General features: G+C 41.7%; 1 protein-coding gene across 1 annotated transcript; it reads right to left on the bottom strand.

The window, feature by feature from the left end:
• Positions 1-3,817: 3,817 nt before the first annotated feature.
• On the bottom strand, positions 3,818-14,894 carry rhbg2a (ammonium transporter Rh type B). Its single transcript, NM_001136097.1, is given in 10 exon segments — positions 3,818-4,971; positions 5,428-5,501; positions 5,689-5,810; positions 5,955-6,088; positions 6,740-6,877; positions 8,401-8,567; positions 8,831-8,978; positions 9,193-9,343; positions 9,510-9,696; positions 14,542-14,894. Coding segments are annotated over 10 exon segments (1,386 nt in total). The 5' UTR covers positions 14,729-14,894; the 3' UTR covers positions 3,818-4,893.
• Positions 14,895-18,141: the final 3,247 nt, after the last annotated feature.

Genomic DNA, 18,141 nt, shown 5'->3' with positions numbered 1-18,141 from the left:
TTGGACACCCTAACAACTGCATGATTTATTTGTCTGCAGGGAATTACACACCCTGACTGTGACATACAGCCCACTTGGGCTTTGGTTCAGCAGCACTGTTCTTAATTCTTCCCATGTAGCCCCATATTTGGTGAGGGTGCCTCGACATATACAGGCACCATGGTCTTATCCCAAGAAGGAGGGGACAGGTGGACAGCTGTTTACTGAATAGGCGCTAATGCTGAAGTACATAATTGAGCTTTATTGTGCCGATTCAAATATAGAAAGTAATTATGATGATTATGATTATGGTAGCCTAACTATTTCATTTTCCACTGTTTCTAGAAACATGGTTAGTAATACCTTTGGAAAAAATTATTGCATATGCACATGCAAATCAAGTTTGATGACATTGAATCAAAGGCCACATTCAAAGGATCACAGTCAATTGCCAATGCAGAAATGATTTATAATGATTTTTTATTTTTATCACCAAAATATTCCACTCAAAATCTGGATCAATATCATTTAAATTTATGGATTATGGAGAGCTTAAAATAGGATAATGAATACACATTTAGAGGGAAAATACAGCTGAGTTGTAACAATAATATCACAATAACAATACAATAATAGGCCAACATGTTAATTGCAGGCATTTGGACAGAGTGAGATTATTGGGGTAAAATTATCATGGCCTCTGCCCATTGGCTACCAGGTTGTTGGAACGATTTTGAGACCCTCAGGGCCCTTTGGAGGTTAGGGGTTATTTGATTATGCTTTGTGATGCACCCGGTTTTATGCTGTTTTAGTCCACACAGCATGTCACCCTGTCACTTACAGTAGAACCTGATGTACAGTGAAACAAAATTGGCCATGCTCTTTTGTCCTACTAGATCTGCAATGGAAAGGTTCTAGCACATATAAAACAATGAGACGGACATTTCACCTAATGTATAAATGTGAAGCATCCGCTTGGCGTTTCCACTCACTACCACATATGCTGGTGAGAGGAAGCACAGTGGGTGGCAGTGGGAGAAGATGGAACCAGATGGATTTTCGCCTACATTCTGCAAATGTTCTCATCGATGAAAGATTTGATCTCAATACAGTTTTCTGTTCCCAAAGCTAGAATCTGTTATGAACAGAGTGGACTAGCTTTTGTAGACTTGACCCTTTTCCAGGTTTCCAAAAATGCCATTGTTTAGTAGAAGTACAAGGGCAAATTGAGTTATTGCACACGCACACTTCACAGAGTAAGCATTTTCCTAATGGAAATATGCAAATACATGCTAAAACACGCCAATATAATCTTGCTAGCTCGTGCTTGACTCTACCCCCCTCCTTGCTTGTTCTGCCCAGTGACTCATTTGTTCCCATTGGAAATGACAGCCTGTGGTCTATCTTGTGTTAGTTATAAAGATCTTTGGTTCTAGCTAGTGTATCCCTCAGCTTCTGTTCTTTGACTCGTTGGATGGAGTTTATCGGGTCCCAGGCTCCCATGACTGTTATAATTATTTATTTACAACTTGCTTTTTTGCTTTAGCGTCATCTGTCATCTAAATTCAGCAAAAAATAAATGTCCCTTTTTCAGGACCCTGTCTTTCAAAGATAAAAATCAAAATAACTTCACAGATATTCATTGTAAAGGGTTTAAACACTGTATTCCATGCTTGTTCAATGAACCATAAACAATTAATGAACATGCACCTGTGGAACGGTCGTTAAGACACTAACAGCTTACAGACAGTAGGCAATTAAGGTCACAGTTATGAAAACTTAGGACATTAAAAGAGGCCTTTCTACTGACTCTGAAAAACACCAAAAGAAAGATGCCCAGGGACCCTGCTCATCTGCGTGAATGTGTCTTGGGCATGCTGCAAGGAGGCATGAGGACTGCAGATGTTGCCAGGGAAATAAATTGCAACGTCAGTACTGTGAAACGCCTAAGACAGCGCTACAGGGAGACAGGACGGACAGCTGATCGTCCTTGCAGTGGCAGACCACGTTTAACAACACCTGCACAGGATTGGTACATCCGAACATCACACCTGCGGGACAGGTACAGGATGGTAACAACAACTGCCCGAGTTACACCAGGAACGCACAATCCCTCCATCAGTGCTCAGACTGTCCGCAATAGGCTGAGAGAGGCTGGACTGAGGGCTTGTAGGCCAGTTGTAAGGCAGGTCCTCACCAGACATCACCGGTAACAACGTCACCTATGGGCACAAACCCACCGTCGTTGGACCAGACAGGACTGACAAAAAGTGCTCTTCACTGACGATTCACGGTTCTGTCTCACCAGGGGTGATGGTCGGATTCGCGTTTATCGTCAAAGGAATGAGCATTACACCGAGGCCTGTACTCTGGAGGGGGATCGATTTCAAGGTGGAGGGTCTGGGGCGGTGTCACAGCATCATCGGACTGAGTTTATCGTCATTGCAGGCAATCTCAACGCTGTGCCTTACAGGGAAGACATTCTTATCCCTCATGTGGTACCCTTCCTGCAGGCTCATCCTGATATGACCTTCCAGCATGACAATGCCACCAGCCATACTGCTCGTTCTGTGCGTGATTTCCTGCAAGACAGGAATGTCAGTGTTCTGCCATGGCCTGCGAAGAGCCCGGATCTCAATCCCATTGAGCATGTCTGGGACCTGTTGGATCAGAGGGTGAGGGCTAGGGCCATTTCCCCCAGAAATGTCCGGGAGATTGCAGGTGCCTTGGTTGAATACAGTTGCGGAGAGTCCATGAATCCTAGATTCAGATCATTCAGGCGAGAAAAAACATCACCCAGATAGGCCAGTAGTGTGAGAAACTCATCATTATGCAAGCAGTCAGACAAGTGAAAATTATGGTCAGTAAAGAAAACTTTCAGCTAAACGTGTCAATACTCTGCCCCTTGATAACCAGCGCACTTCTTTTGTATGTTGTAAAAGCTTTACATGGTCGCTGCCCATATCATTGCATAGTGCAGAAAAAACATGACAGTTCAGGGGCCTTGATTTAACAAAGTTAACCTTTTTCACTGTAATGTCCAAAACGTTCCCTTGGCAGCAAGAGCCTCTCGGTGGATGCTGCAGTGTACCCAAGTGTCGGGAGTAACTGCTTGGACGAGCGTTACCACTCCACTATGTCTCCCTGTCATGGCATTTGCGCAACAAGTACAGATACCAACATGAGCAGCAGCTACTTTTGGCTACATACAGACCGTTGGTGGAATTCCCGCGAGACTAACGGTTTATGTGATTGGATGTTAATTATTTTACTTGGCTACCCGTATTTGACATTGTGTTGTTATTTCGCTGAACATTAGATGGTTTAATTTTATTTTTGGCATTGAAAGGAGGCTACTCAGGCGAGAGAAATATAAATGTACTGTTTGAAAATGTGAAGAACAAAAAGTGAATGTGAGTCACATTTTTATTTGGCATACCCAAATAAAATGAACTGGCTCCGGGCACTTTTAACGAGGCATGTAAGACACATGTTAAAGGCTGCGTTAACATAGGCAGCCCAATTCGGATCTTCTTTTCCACTAGTTTTTTTTTTTTTACGGTTTAGATCTTTTCACAACAGCTCTTTTTCAGCTCATCTGATTGATTAAAATTGAATATGGCTGCCTGTCTAAATGCAGCCGAAGACAGCTGCTTCCCTAGGCTGTTTGATCCCAGGAAGTGTTAATCATGTGGTATATGGAAAAAAAACATTCTGATTTCGGGCATTAACGCTGAGGTATTTACGGGCTCAATTAAATATTCAGGAACGGATTAAAGGAACAAAACTACTCAAAATGTCCAATGAACAAGATAAAATAATAACATGTAAAATAATATATATATCACATTTGAAAGATTTATTTCTCCCAAAATGCGTTACAAGTATTATTCAATTATCATTTAAATTCATAGCAATTACATTTTCTCCAGTGTAACAAAGTCGGCACCATTTCGTCCCCTGTAGCAAATAATCCGTTTGATTCAGTGGTTTGTCTGTAGTGGTGAAGCTAGTCGTTTAAATTATATCACATTTTAGGTTGTCTAAACATTTATGTACAATACACAACTGTACATAATTGTACAATAGCAACTCTAATCTACCCAATACATTGCATAGTATAGAAATAGAAGAAAAGGAGAATCCGGACACAGAATGAATATTCAATCGTCAAAACTCTACTATCTTCGCATAGTTTTAGTCTGGAATACTTTACATTTTTAATGATGGACTTGCATCTATAAAAGTGATTGTCTATTCATGAAAACATCAGCGATCTACATTAATAACATGCGAGGTACAATTTTCTTTGGTTTTAATATAGAATTTACAACACACAGGCCTACTGCGAATTTGTCTTTCCCTTAGTCAATCGGATGTTTAAAAATGGTTCAAAGTGTAATTCCCTGAACATTGGTGAATGTAACATATCTTAGAAGAGAGGAGAAGCCCCACAAAATCATAAAAACACTCAATTAAAATTAGCATAATCCATTGTTTTTGCATCATCAAAAAGGTTTCACTAGCCCTATTCAAATTCTCAGACCATGATTCAAGTCTACAGCTCTGTCATATACTGTAGCTTCATAGGATCATCTAGGAACATAACATAAGGCAGCTGGTAGGAGGTATATTGCAATGGACTGTCCATGGCCCATGCTGCTTGGAGGATAGCATGCTTCTGTCTGGTGTAAACACATTATGGGTTACCTTGAGATTGTTTTCTTCTGAGAGTGAAAGGCACTTCTGCTGATGGTCTGGAGTATTTGAACACACACTACCACCATATTAGTGAATCAGATATGGTCATTGGCACATTGAAAAATGGCAGACATACACAAGCACCATGTGCTGCCACATCCTGGTTGTACAATCTACTATGTGTGGATCTCAAGTGTGTGTGTGTGTGTGTGTTTATGCGTTGAGCTTTTCTGCCTCGTCCGGTGTCCTGACAGTGGTCAACTCCTCATGTGAGCCCTCCTCACCAGGCAGCTGAGAGAGAAATAAATGGAAAGAGAAAAATATGTAGTGGATGATTTATTTAGACCATGTTTTCACCTTATCGAGTCATAAAAAGTATACCTATTTCCTAACTAATTTCAAGACATTCCTAAATCTGTATATTTTTTAAATCAAGAGAATCGTCAATTACTGATTATGCATGCATTGACCTTGTGAAATGGCACCACCCGGTGTTCTGAGGGTGACTGCTTTGCTTATGATGAAAAGCAGTTATTTGAGTTCAGTAACCAAATGCAAGCATGACACCTTGTGGCCACATATCATATTGCATAACATTGGGCCCAACTGCATGCCATCGTTGGCAATCTTTAACCCTTCATGGGCCTGAATGGCCCTGCACTCTCACACAAACACTATGTACAAATCAGTGAGTCCTGTGTGTCCATTCATCCATACAAAGTGACTGGGTGTAGTAGCTAAACTTACCTCCCAGTAGATGCCATCCTCAAAACAGATGGTGTCAGGAGGAGCACCATAGATTGGCAGCTTCAGAATAAAACCTACAAGAAAAAGGACATGATACAATTACACACAGACACAAGAGACAATATACAGGGACAAAAGAGCATAGTTCTAATATCACCATGCATTTGTGAAACAAACCAGTCAAGACAATGACTATATGTGCTCACAACACGTAGGTAATATTTAAATCCCCCTTATCCTCTAGCTAGTCCCTCTACATACCGGTGATAAGACCGCCCAGGAGGGCAATGCCGAGGGTCACAGCCAGGGAGATGGCCTGTCGTATGCCCTGGAACGAGGCCTCCACATCACCAGACTGGATGTCAGGGAACACATCAGCCATCCTGCATCACAGAGAGTAGGGAGTGTTGAATTAAACTGTTGTGTGAATGCACGCTTTGACGGGATAGTTGCGCAATAGTGGGAGCTTCACCATAAAACCAGTAGAGGACACACTTTCCCAACTTGTCAAAAAAAGGCAGACTAACCCATCTCCATAGACGTCCTTGGTTGCCAGAGCAGCTGTAACTGCTCCAACGATGGCTCCCAGGACTCCAGGCATGCCGTGCAGGTTGTGGACGCCACATGTGTCCTGTATCTTCAGTTTTTGTTCCAGGATAGGCTGAGAGGACAGGGGTGGAAAGTTGCCAGTGCCATGAGTGCGGGTGTTTGTGATGTCTATGTACCCTAGCACCCTCATGTCCTTCAAAAGGTGCCATATACACATAAGTGGATGTGTTTCTCAACATGCATGTTTATGTTGTAAGTAGATATGCTTGTTCTGTTGGCATCATTAACTGTCATATCCTACTGATACCCCTTGAGAGGACATTCTGGGCTTTCAATGATTTCTCATGTGGGAGTGTGACCTGGATAACTTTCTCTTTGTTTGTCAAAATGGCTGCCAACACAATTATCACATTTTATGTGTGTGTAATTGTGTAATTATCGTTTTTTTGTGAGTTTGATATTCAATTGCTTATAGTAAATAAATATCTCAGGAATAGTTTGGTGAGTTTTCAGAGCAGTGCACTAATCGCTCAAATAATAGCTTAATTATGTCCTCTGTAAAACAAATGTACCTACTGTACTCATTTACTGTAATGTCAATTGTTTTATTTTTCTGTAAAACGTTTTTTTCACCCCAAACACTTCTAATGTAATATAATTGATTTTTAATTGCAGATATGTTTTATTGCTAGGTCTCAGGAGGATAATACATTTTCATTTCCATTTCCTATATCCTGTCTTACTAATGGCAGGTTGGCCTTACCGAGAGGAACTTGAAGCCCAGCACAGAGATGGTTCCAGCCAGGAAGCCCACAATCATGGAGCCAAAAGGAGTGAGCATCATTTCACCAGCAGTTCCCACGGCAACCCCACCGGCAAGGGCAGCGTTCTGGATGTGCACCTAAAGAGAGGAGAGAGAAGTTTTTTAGAAGCTGTTCAAAATGGTTGATTGTCAGAGTCCAGTCATTCGTTTATTTTAATTATCACTGTTCTCAAATTTTGCACGGTACCAATGTCAAGGAACGAGAAGGTAGGATGAATGATGTAATACTTGAATAATACAAAAATCCCAACCAATGCAGCATTGTGTGACAATTTGGTATCGCCATCATGCAAAGTGGGGGTGTGCGAGTGTGTAGAGTTCAAATCAAATTTTATTGGTCACATACACACATTTGGCAGATGTTATTGCGGGTGTAGTGAAAATCTTGTTAGATTGCAGACAGATTTGATGATATGCTGCGGACACACTACCCTTTCACCAACTATGAGATCATCTGAGTTGATTAGAACGTTACTACTATCACCAGGTCATGTGCTATGTTCACTGACTCCCTACATTGAATAGAAAAGACAACTTCAGATTGATTGCCATCTAGACAGGAATGTACCGTCTTGATTTCAGAACGAGATGTAGATGACAGCCATGTCCTCAAGGGACACAGCAACTAGATATTTTGTCTGGCTCACATGACTGTATACTCTAAAGGTAGATAGTAACTATGGTGTGATGCTTCAGCGTGCATTTTTGGGGTATGGTTTCCAATTCTTAAATTGTATCCTGTGAGAAAGTTTGAGGATTCATAGTTTGATAGTTTAGAATAGATCAATCAAATCTAAACTAGAAAAGTATATTTACTGAAGAAAATGTGTGTGCTTGTTTTAAAGTATTTATGTTTTCGAAATAAGTTACAGAAGTGGTAGTAGTGACTGGTTATAGTTGAAAACGTGGGTAGATGAAAAGATTCATTGATTGGTAGGATAGCCTGAACACGTGAAAGTTGATTTGGTGTCTAGCTTGAACGGTTCAAGAGTTACAGTTGGTGAGCTAAATGCTATCAAAACGTTTTTCAGTCTGCACATTTGGAAGTTTCATGTTAATATCTTAAATCATTGAAGCGCTAGAGCGAGGGGAGTAAATATAACAATAACGATAATAATGTAAGTATGTAAGAAATCTGGAGTTGTGTTAAACCTTCACCAAGCACGCCTGACTACATCTGTTGACAAGAGTTGAAATACCTGTCTGTATAGGCAAACATACTGCATGATGCTTCAGAGTTTGCCAATAAGGATTTAATCCCAAAGGAGTCATGATTCATTCAAAATATTTACTTACATGTATAACATCTAATAGGGTTACAGTATATCTAGTAGGCCTGTGACGCAAAATACAGTTGAACCAGATTGTATTGACAACAAACACAGGGAGAAATCTTCCTTCCCCTACCATGCCTAGTCCCTAACTCCCACTTGAAATGATCTGGGAAGACCACTTTAAGCCCCTCGTTTCCACTGCATAGTCCCTGTAGAATCCTACTTCTCCCTACTTTGTCTCCCCAAGTCTGCATCACCTGTCTAGCCCTATACTACTTTTAGGGACCTGCTTTTCCTTAAGTCCCCACACTGTACTAGCCCCCTCACCATATCTAGCTTGCCATCATGAGCCACAACGGCAGACAGGCCGTAGGTGGCCAGGGTGCAGGCAGCCAGGGAATAGTAGGTGTTCATAGCCGTGCGGTGCTGGTCGTCTCCGTGGGCCGTCACAGCAGAGTTGAAGCTTGGCCAGAACATCCACAGGTAGATGGTGCCTGAGCAGTCAGTGAAAAATAAGTATTACCATACCGGTATGTAATATAGTCCTTTAGTTTAGCAAGCTTACAGGTAAGGTTTTTTTTTCTGGGGAGGTGGATGTACTCTTAATTATGACACAGATTCCCATACATTGGCATGCATTGTATGTACAGTCAAAACATAACTGGCGTCTTCAGAAAAGTTGTCCGACTTGTTGATGGTGGCTATTTGTATGTAATGTACAGGCTTCCTGCTTACGACGAGCAGGAGGTATTCTTACCAATCATGGCGAAGAGGTCAGAGTGGTAGACAGAGCAGTTCTTGTGTTTGCTCTTGTCCAGGTTGGGGCGGTAGAGAACACGAGCCACCATCAGGCCAAAGTAAGCTCCAAAGGTGTGAATGGTCATGGAGCCACCAGCATCCTTGGCCTAAAGGTGGAAATTATCTAATTTAAGGGGTGTAAAAATCTTCATCTTAAAGTACATTATTCAAGAGTGATGAGAAAGCCTAATAGGAGAGTAGGCATAATAGTACGTAAAAAAACAGTTTTACTGTAGGTTTGTATACAGACATATACAGGAAGACATGAATTGTACATTTAATGGTACACCTAAACACACACACACACACTCACTCACTCACCCCCAGAACAGTAAGCACAATGAACTCATTGACTGCGAACAGGGTGACTTCAATCACAGACATGACCAGCAGCTGGACTGGACTGGTCTTCCCCAGGACCGCCCCAAATGAGATGAGCACTGAGCCTGTGCAGAAGTCAGCGTTGATCATACTGCAGGAGGGACAAAGAACTCTTAATGATAGGGTTTATTATGGGATGCACTACAGTAAACACTTACACCCGTATGATATGCCATGTATACACATCACATGTATCTGCTGGTGTGTTGTGTTTATTGTAGTAATGAAATGTAGGTTAGTGTGTGCATAGGCCCTACCTCTCTATTCCGACGTGGATCTTGCCCCCATGCATGCCGTGGACGAAGCCCTGCATGAGAGTTGCCCACTGCAGAGCGAAGGCCGCAATGAGGAAGTTGAAGCCCACACTGCTAAATCCATAACGTTGCAGGAACGTCATGAGGAAACCAAAGCCAATGAAGATCATCACGTGCACATCCTGAAAGCCTGAACAAAGGAAGAGAACACGTTATAGATTATTTTATTGAGTTGGAGGCACATTGTCACTATTCAACTGCCTGTGTGGTCAGTCTCGTAAACACATTAACAATCCCCTTCTTATGGTTTGGTGAGAAAGACTATGTCTTTTATGACAGTAGTATAGCAGTATCTTTCTAAGTTGGTGACTTCTGGTGACTTCTCCACAAAACACCAACAATCCCTTTTAGTCAACATTTTGTGATTTAAATTGAGCGGGACAGGGGGCTTTGGGAACCTCAGTTGGCCTACATAGAAGGACACAGAGAAGTTACCCTGTGCCTCATAGCTCCATTCAACCTGCTTTCTGGCCTTGTTAACCCAGCCTACTACACCTCCCCCTGCCCACTGGACTTATTCATCCACATGGCACTGGGGAGTAGGGACAATATCTCTTGGTTGTTGCATGGCAACTGATCATTGGCATGTAGGATATTTCCACTGCCCAACTCCCCATTGGCAGGTTGGCCCAAATACTCTGTGCCACCCCCTAGAAGGACGTCTACAGAGCGGTGAGAAAATGTAACATGCACACACACGGGCAACACCAGTGAGTAGATAAATAAATTCTTTAAAAAATTGCACACATTGACATTTATTGTAAAAGACCTAAAGGTAATCTATTACCTGCGCTCATGAGCCAACATACAGACCAGTTTTAACCTAATGACTACTTTACAGTTATCTTAATTCTGACTGTATCTTTCAATCAAGAGATCATTAGCTTTCTAGACATGTGTCAAGTGGAGCAGCCATAATTCTAAGGGAGATGGTAGGCTTCTTCTACATGTTGACATACCATAGCAAATCTCTTATCTCATAGCAATGAGGTCAACCTCCACAACCAGACAATATAGAGCAGCAGAGGGAGAATTATATCGTGACATTTGGTGGTCTCAATTTTATTCACGGGACTTCCTATTGCTGCACAAAACTTATCATGGGGCTAATAGTAAAGACATGTATTTTAACAGTAAACAATGTATTACCTTTTAATGTGGCATGAACACATCCAGTGATAATGTTCTCACTTATCAAACAAATCACCTTCAGAAGTAGGCTACCTGCACATCCACTCCAAAAGAATTCATGATCCAAACACTGCCCTGTGCAACCGCCATTTGATGAAGGGATAGATACATCTGTTACAAAACACCGAAAAGTCTAATGATATTTGGTGATTGTCATTAAGCCTACACTCTTGTAGCCTGAATTAAATGATGCGTATTGCTGACAAATGGGGACGCAAATACAGTTGTGTCTGTCCCGAGCTCATCCGCAGGGGAAATTGAGCGCCCAGTTGAAACAATGTTGCAAGTTCGCTAAAGGGTTGGACCCAGTCGAAACCATGTTGCAAGTTTGCTAGCGAAATCTCATGGCAGATAGGCAATATGGGAAAGATGAATGCGGTTGAAAGAACCTCAACCAACTATCACTGGTTTAAACCATGACAGAGAGGTGGTGGGGGGGGGGGGGTTCCTTTCATTTGGAATAAGCTTCTATTTTAATATGTATACATGTAATATATTTTAGCAGTACAAAATTGTATTTTAAACCAATAGGAGAATGGTTCAATTAGAGTCCCCCCAAAGTGGGACTTTTGTTGCAGTTAGGGGAGCTCATGTCTCAATCGGGGGCTGAGCCCCCCCCCCCCCCGTAATTTGTTTTACTACACCTTAAACGTTTGAAGTTCCAAACAGGACATGATCAATGAGAGTAGTCAGATGTGCACCTGTTACTGTATGTGAGTTTCATTCTTGAAGGTGATCTTCCATTCAGCAGTGAAGCTGACGGGTTAAAGATCTGAAATAATTACTTCTAATGGACTTTTAGTGCTTCCTCTTTCAAATTTACCCAACCTTGAACAGGTTTCTACTTTGTCAAAATCAGTGTACTCAATCACTCAATAGCTTGAGGCAAGAGCATAAATAGTGAGCCTGGCATAACATGCATCAGCAGCTTCACCTGCTTAAGGGAAGGTCCAATCTGCATGTGCTCAATTGATTGAAAGCTCAAAAGAGTCACAGACTTCAACCTCAAAGATGAATTGAATTCAAAGTCAAACGGACATGATCCAACTCTCAGAGATTCATGTAATTAAACTCCCAAAGTTTCCCATGACTCCCGTAGCCTGGTCAACCACACTGACCACAGTGGTCAGTATGATTGACCAGGCTATGACTCCCCAGCCTTAACAAGGGAAAACTGGAAACCATGTTACTAGCCAAAGTGGCTGATAGCTCAACTCTTAATTACCTTTTTGTGCCACACAGTCTTTTTCTCTTGCTTTCTCGCTCTCCCTAACTCTCTTACTGTGTATATCAGCCATCCATATGACAAGCCTTGCTGGCATGACAATAAACACAAATCAGACTGCCAAAGCAAACGTTTCCTTCTCTCTAAGAACAATCACTCTCTCCCTCCTAACCCTCCCTCCCACCTTCTGTTCCCCACTCAACCTTTTCCCTTCACGTTCCTCCCCCCGGTGCCCCTTTCTCACGCAGAAGTCCCTATCCCCCTGGCCGTTCACTAATTAGACAGTGATGGGGGGAATGTGAAAATTAAACATTCCTCCTACACATTCCCATGTCTGTATATCAGACATTCTCATACTCTTTCTACCCCGGGGCTTACCTGCACCCATCCACCTGCATGACACAGTATAGGGACAGTATTGGGAAAGCCTCAAGGTGTGGAGACAGGTAGGACTAGTTGCACACAGGAACTTTCAACAAGGCTAAGAATTGGACACACCCAATACCTCCACCACCTCCCCCCAACAGTCTTCCATTGCATTTCATTACTGATCTGTTAAGGTGGAACAGCAACATTCAGAGGAGGAAAAGTATACCTTTGCCCTTGGTGACAGATTGGACACCCACTACAACAGACATGCTATAATCTATTCAGAGACCACATTTCCTTCCCTCTTGCTGTTCAAAGTAGCCTATGTTAGAGGGTTTTGACGCTAATCAAAACAACATTGACAGAAAGATCTGAGATACTAAACGGTTAAATCAAAGGACAGAAATCTCTCCCCATGCCGGATTTGTTTACATATTGACATTGGAGAACTTAACTCTCCCTCTCCTCCCACTTGACAAAGAGCTTCTAGTTTCCAGTTATTTTCAGTGGACCACAGACAGACGGCATGCAATCACCTAAGCACATTGTCTGTTTTCAGGTCTCCGTATGTCTCCAATATGTACTGTGTTGACTGTTGATGTGTATTGTACACCACAACACAAAGCAAAACGGAGCATATCAAGTATAAAACAGACAATGAGAATGATGTATTTGGTACATCAGTGAACTGGAGTGCACTGTCACAGAAAGTAAAACAAGTTCACCCAAAAACATTTGGCAACCAAACCCTCCTCTAATTAGGAAACAAATTAACCATTTGTTGCTTTGCTGCTTGCAGCCAAATGTCAAAGCAAAAGAGGGAAAACTCACATTGAACACTGAGGAGCTCAGGGGTCGTAGGGGAGAGTGGGGTAAGTTGATACATTTTTTACATTCAGCATTACTCCGTCATGGGAAATATAGTATTCTTTCTAACAAAATTATTAACATATATTTCAGGATGTTGTGTATCCCTGGAAATAATCTGAATTGATGTAAACATTACATTTCTGAAAACATAGCTTGGTCTATGTGGTCTCTTGGCACAACTTACCCCGGGACAGGGTAAGTTAAGCCACCTACAAATTTCTGTACTGAATGAAATATTACCACAGCCTTTATTTCCCAAACAAATTTAAACACAGTCACAATCACTTTTTTGTATTTTAATAATTTCAAGCATCTTTTAACACAGGCTTAACGCCTAACAAACACTTTTAACATAGGCCAGGCTCTGTTTCCTCAACCTGCAATAGGCTCAACCATTGGCCTATCTTACCCCATGGCCATTCCCTCAACTTACCAAAGGACAAACATTTTGACTATATTAGCCCACACAGCTACAAGGATGCACTATGACTTTTCCATGTGGTTTATTCTTTCACATAACCCATGATCTCTTCCTAAATATTTGGTCATATTATTCATTTTATGGTTTCCTAGAAACAAGGGTGGCTCAACTTACCCCTTTGGCTCATCTTACCCCACTCTGCCCTATATATCAAAGGGTCTCGGAGTGGGAATGCTAATCTACAGCATTGAGCACAGATCAAACGTAAAACAGAGTTGCTTTGCCCCTCTACAAACCCTTACAAACAGCTCACCTCAATTTCTCATGACCATTCCCACCCACCTCCCCATCTCCTCCACACAACCATAGTGTAAGTACGTAACATCCCAAAGAAAGCCAGATGGGGTAGACTCCCTAGGCGGGAAGGCAATATCCAAACACAGCACTGGAGCAAGACATGTGGCATAACACAAAAGGAAAATAAATTATTTCCGATTTAGTCGTCAGATTCGTTTGAGCTTCAGACAACTTTTCTGTCATGTTCATTGTCTTGACATACATGTATGGCATGAATGACACAAGACACTTGCCTAAACAACCAACATATCTGCTTCTGCTACCATGCAAGTCTCAGACACATAGACAAAGCATAATAAAGAAGGAAAAGAACAATCCTTTCATTTCTATAGATGGACTCCACATCCCCCATCCTCTCCACCCTCACAAGGAAATAGTTACCTTTATCCACAGATTTAGGGTCAGATCATCATACTACCTAATCATAACCATAACCATTAAAAGGATGAAAACGTATCTGACCCTGTATCAGTGGTTTTGGATGTCCACTACCCCACCTGTCTCATTACCCCAACCCTACCCCTCTCGCTGTGGTCACTCACTGGGGTAGCGGTAGTAAAAGTCGTTGTCGTAGTTGGAAGAGCCATTGGCGATTTCCTTGTGCCAGAGCTTGGCGTCTGTCTCATCGTCGTACTGCACCAGAGCGCCGAAGAGGATGATGATGATCACCTCCAGGATGATGCAGGCCATGGGCAGCTTCAGCCGCAAGTTAGTTGCCGAATTCGTCATGGCTGTGGGGTTACCTGGGTGTTCTCCTGGCTCTGCACTATGGCCTTAGGGGTGAATGGTTAAAAGTTCAACTCAGCTCCAGAGCGGGGAACACAGCAACATACACTAACACTCACAAGCACTGGTGGCTGCAGTGATGCGATGGGAGAGTGGGAGTGCAGGGAGTGAGGACTCAAGCTGACACATGAGTTGGTCTGACTTAATTAGTGAGTTTTGGTTGCAAATGTTCATGCCCACCACCTTTCTGTATGCCTCCAATCATAGGCTGCAAGATAACCTCAGCTCCTCCCCTTCACTATTGCTGCTGTTAAGGTGGTCTGGAATGAAGTAGGACTCCTTAAAATGATCAGTTACTCCTCTAGATTCATAGAGAAGAAAAATGACCCATTAAAAACTATTTTCATGGGGTTACCCTTCATATTGAAATAATTTAAAGAAAATGCTTTTTCATACATTATCTACGGTAAAACATTAGGTTAATGGTTCAAGGCCCATGGTGAATTATAAAACACAAACAGATGCATGCAGACAGTCAGGCTTGCACATGCATAGGATCTAACATATTGCTGTCTCTCCGTTATGCCATTGACTCCTCAAAGTCAGACAAAAAGTAAAATAAAAACAAAATATCTTGGGATCAGAATAGTTTGTGCAACCAGGTGTGATAACGTGCCAAGACACACACACACACACACACACACACACACACACACACACACACACACACACACACACACACACACACACACACACACACACACACACACACACACACACACACACACACACACACACACACACCTAATTTACTGTCACAATGTTAAAAAGCTAAAAGAGCCTGTAGTAGAGATGTTTGGACTGGCGCAACTGGAAAGTTTGTGGGACATTGGGTTTGGGATAGATGGGTGGGGGTGTTGAGACAGGTTTTGGGGGAGTAGGGTGTGAGAGGGGATGGAGGCAGGTCTGTGCACATCTTTCTCCTGTAAGGAGCAGCCATCACTCACTATGTACACTATCTTTCTCCTTTAGAGAAGAGCACCTAGCAGGAATGCTGTTATGGTTTAGAGAATCTCAACTAAAAGCCTACCACAGGCACAAAGCCAATCTATGAAGTTGAATCCTGATCGTCTGTCAAGCTTCCTGCCTACCTACGTGCCTGTTTGACTGTCTGAAGAGTTGGGGTCATTTCACATTTAATTCAGTCAATGAAGGTACATTAAAATTCAAGAATTTAAGAATTCCACTAATGATGATGACTGATGGCATACTATAGGCCTTATTTTCAATGACGGGGTTAACTACCTGTTCAGGGGCAGAACAACAGATTTGTACCTTGTCAGCTTGGGGGTTTGAACTTGCAACCTTCCGGTTACTATTCCAACACTAGGCTACCCTGCCACCCCAAATTATCAGTTACTCCTCTAAATTCATAGAGAAGAAAAATTACCCATTAAAAACTATTTTCATGGGGTTACACTTCATACTGAAATAATTTAAAAAATGCTTTTTCATACATTATCTACGGTAAAACATTAGGTTAATGGTTCAAGGCCCATGGTGAATTAACAAACACAAACAGATGCATGCAGACAGTCAGGCTTGCACATGCATAGGATCTAACATATTGCTGTCTCTCCGTTATGCCATTGACTCCACAAAGTCCCTGCGTGCATGTCGGAAATTCGGATGTGATTACTACAAGTTTAGATAGCTGACTAGACAAACAAATGTACCAATACATTTTTTTACTGATATGATATGAGTGACTGTCAGTCAGTGACGTATAACAAGAGGAAAACTGCTGATGTACATGTTCAATTAACCGAAACAGAGAGGTTGTTTTCTGGATAAAGAACAAAAGTCAATAATAAGCCATTCTTACTACTGTACTGGAGAACCAGTTTGGTTTAAGTATACCTGTTGTCTGACTGACGCTTTAATAACCTTTTACTGCGGTGGGCTAAATCAGGGTCACACAAAGTGTTTCTTGGTAGTCTTAAAACAAGTCTACTTTGAAACAAAAGTATACACCTCACACACATCTTGATGGGCATAGTAAAAATAAGACACGTACGTGTACTATGTCAGATATAGAGTTGAAATGTATTTATTTTGAGTTTGCACACCAATACTACACTTTATATACATCACAGAAGACCGAAATATAAAAAAATCAAAACATCAGATTTTTGGCAGATTAAAAAATATGTTTAAAAAATGTTTAATTATGATTTTATGAAAAATATTAACAACATTCCACCCATGAGACCACTAGGTAATTTGACTGCAGAAAAGGGCTACGTGAGAGGTTTAATGCTTTAATATTTATTTAAAATATTTAATTTGAAAAACAACTCGTCTGGAGTAGGCAGAGCTATAAGTACAGTTGAAGTCAGAAGACTACATACACTGAGGTTGGAGTCATTAAAAAATGTTTTTCAAACACGCCACAAATTTCTTCTTAACAAACTATAGTTTTGGCAAGTCGGTTAGGACATCTACTTTGTGCATGACACAAGTCATTTTTCCAACAATTGTTTACAGACAGGTTATTTCACTTACCGGTATAATTCGTTGTATCACAATTCCAGTGGGTCAGAAGTTTACATACACTAAGTTGACTGTGCCTTTAAACAGCTTGGAAAATTCCAGAAAATTACGTCATGGCTTTAGAAGCTTCTGATAGGCTAATTGACATCATTTGAGTCAATTGGAGGTGTACCTGTGGATGTATTTCAAGGCCTACCTTCAAATTCAGTGCCTCTTTGTTTGACATCATGGGAAAATCAAAAGAAATCAGACCACAGAAAAATAATTGTAGACCTCCACAAGTCTGGTTCATCCTTGATAGCAATTTCCAAAGTCTTGAAGGTACCACATTCATCTGTACAAAGGACCTTGTGAAGATGCTGGAGGAAACGGGTACAAAAGTATCTTTATCCACAGAAAAACGAGTCCTATATCGACATAACCTGAAAAGCCGTTCAGCAAGGAAGAAGCCGCCATAAAAAAGCCGGACTTTGGTTTGCAACTGCACATGGGGACAAAGATCGTACTTTTTGGAGAATTGTCCTCTGGTCTGATGAAACAAAAAATAGAACCTTTTGGCCATAATGACCATCGTTGTGTTTGGAGGTTAAAGGGGGAGGCTTGCAAGCCGAAGAACACCATCCCAACCGTGAAGCACAGGGGTGGCAGCATCATGTTGTGGGGGTGCTTTGTTGTGGGACTGGTGCACTTCACAAAACAGATGGCATCATGATGAGGAAAATTATGTGGATATATTGAAGCAACATTTCAAGACATCAGTCAGGAAGTTAAAGCTTGGTCGCAAATGGGTCTTCCAAAGGGACAATGACCCCAAGCATACTTCCAAAGCTTAAGGACAACAAAGTCAAGGTATTGAAGTGGCC

This window comes from Oncorhynchus mykiss, chromosome 2, assembly GCF_013265735.2.
Source record: "Oncorhynchus mykiss isolate Arlee chromosome 2, USDA_OmykA_1.1, whole genome shotgun sequence".
NCBI lineage: Eukaryota > Metazoa > Chordata > Actinopteri > Salmoniformes > Salmonidae > Oncorhynchus > Oncorhynchus mykiss.
Note: the sequence above shows the minus strand (reverse complement) of the source record. Positions and strands in the feature narration are given on the sequence as shown.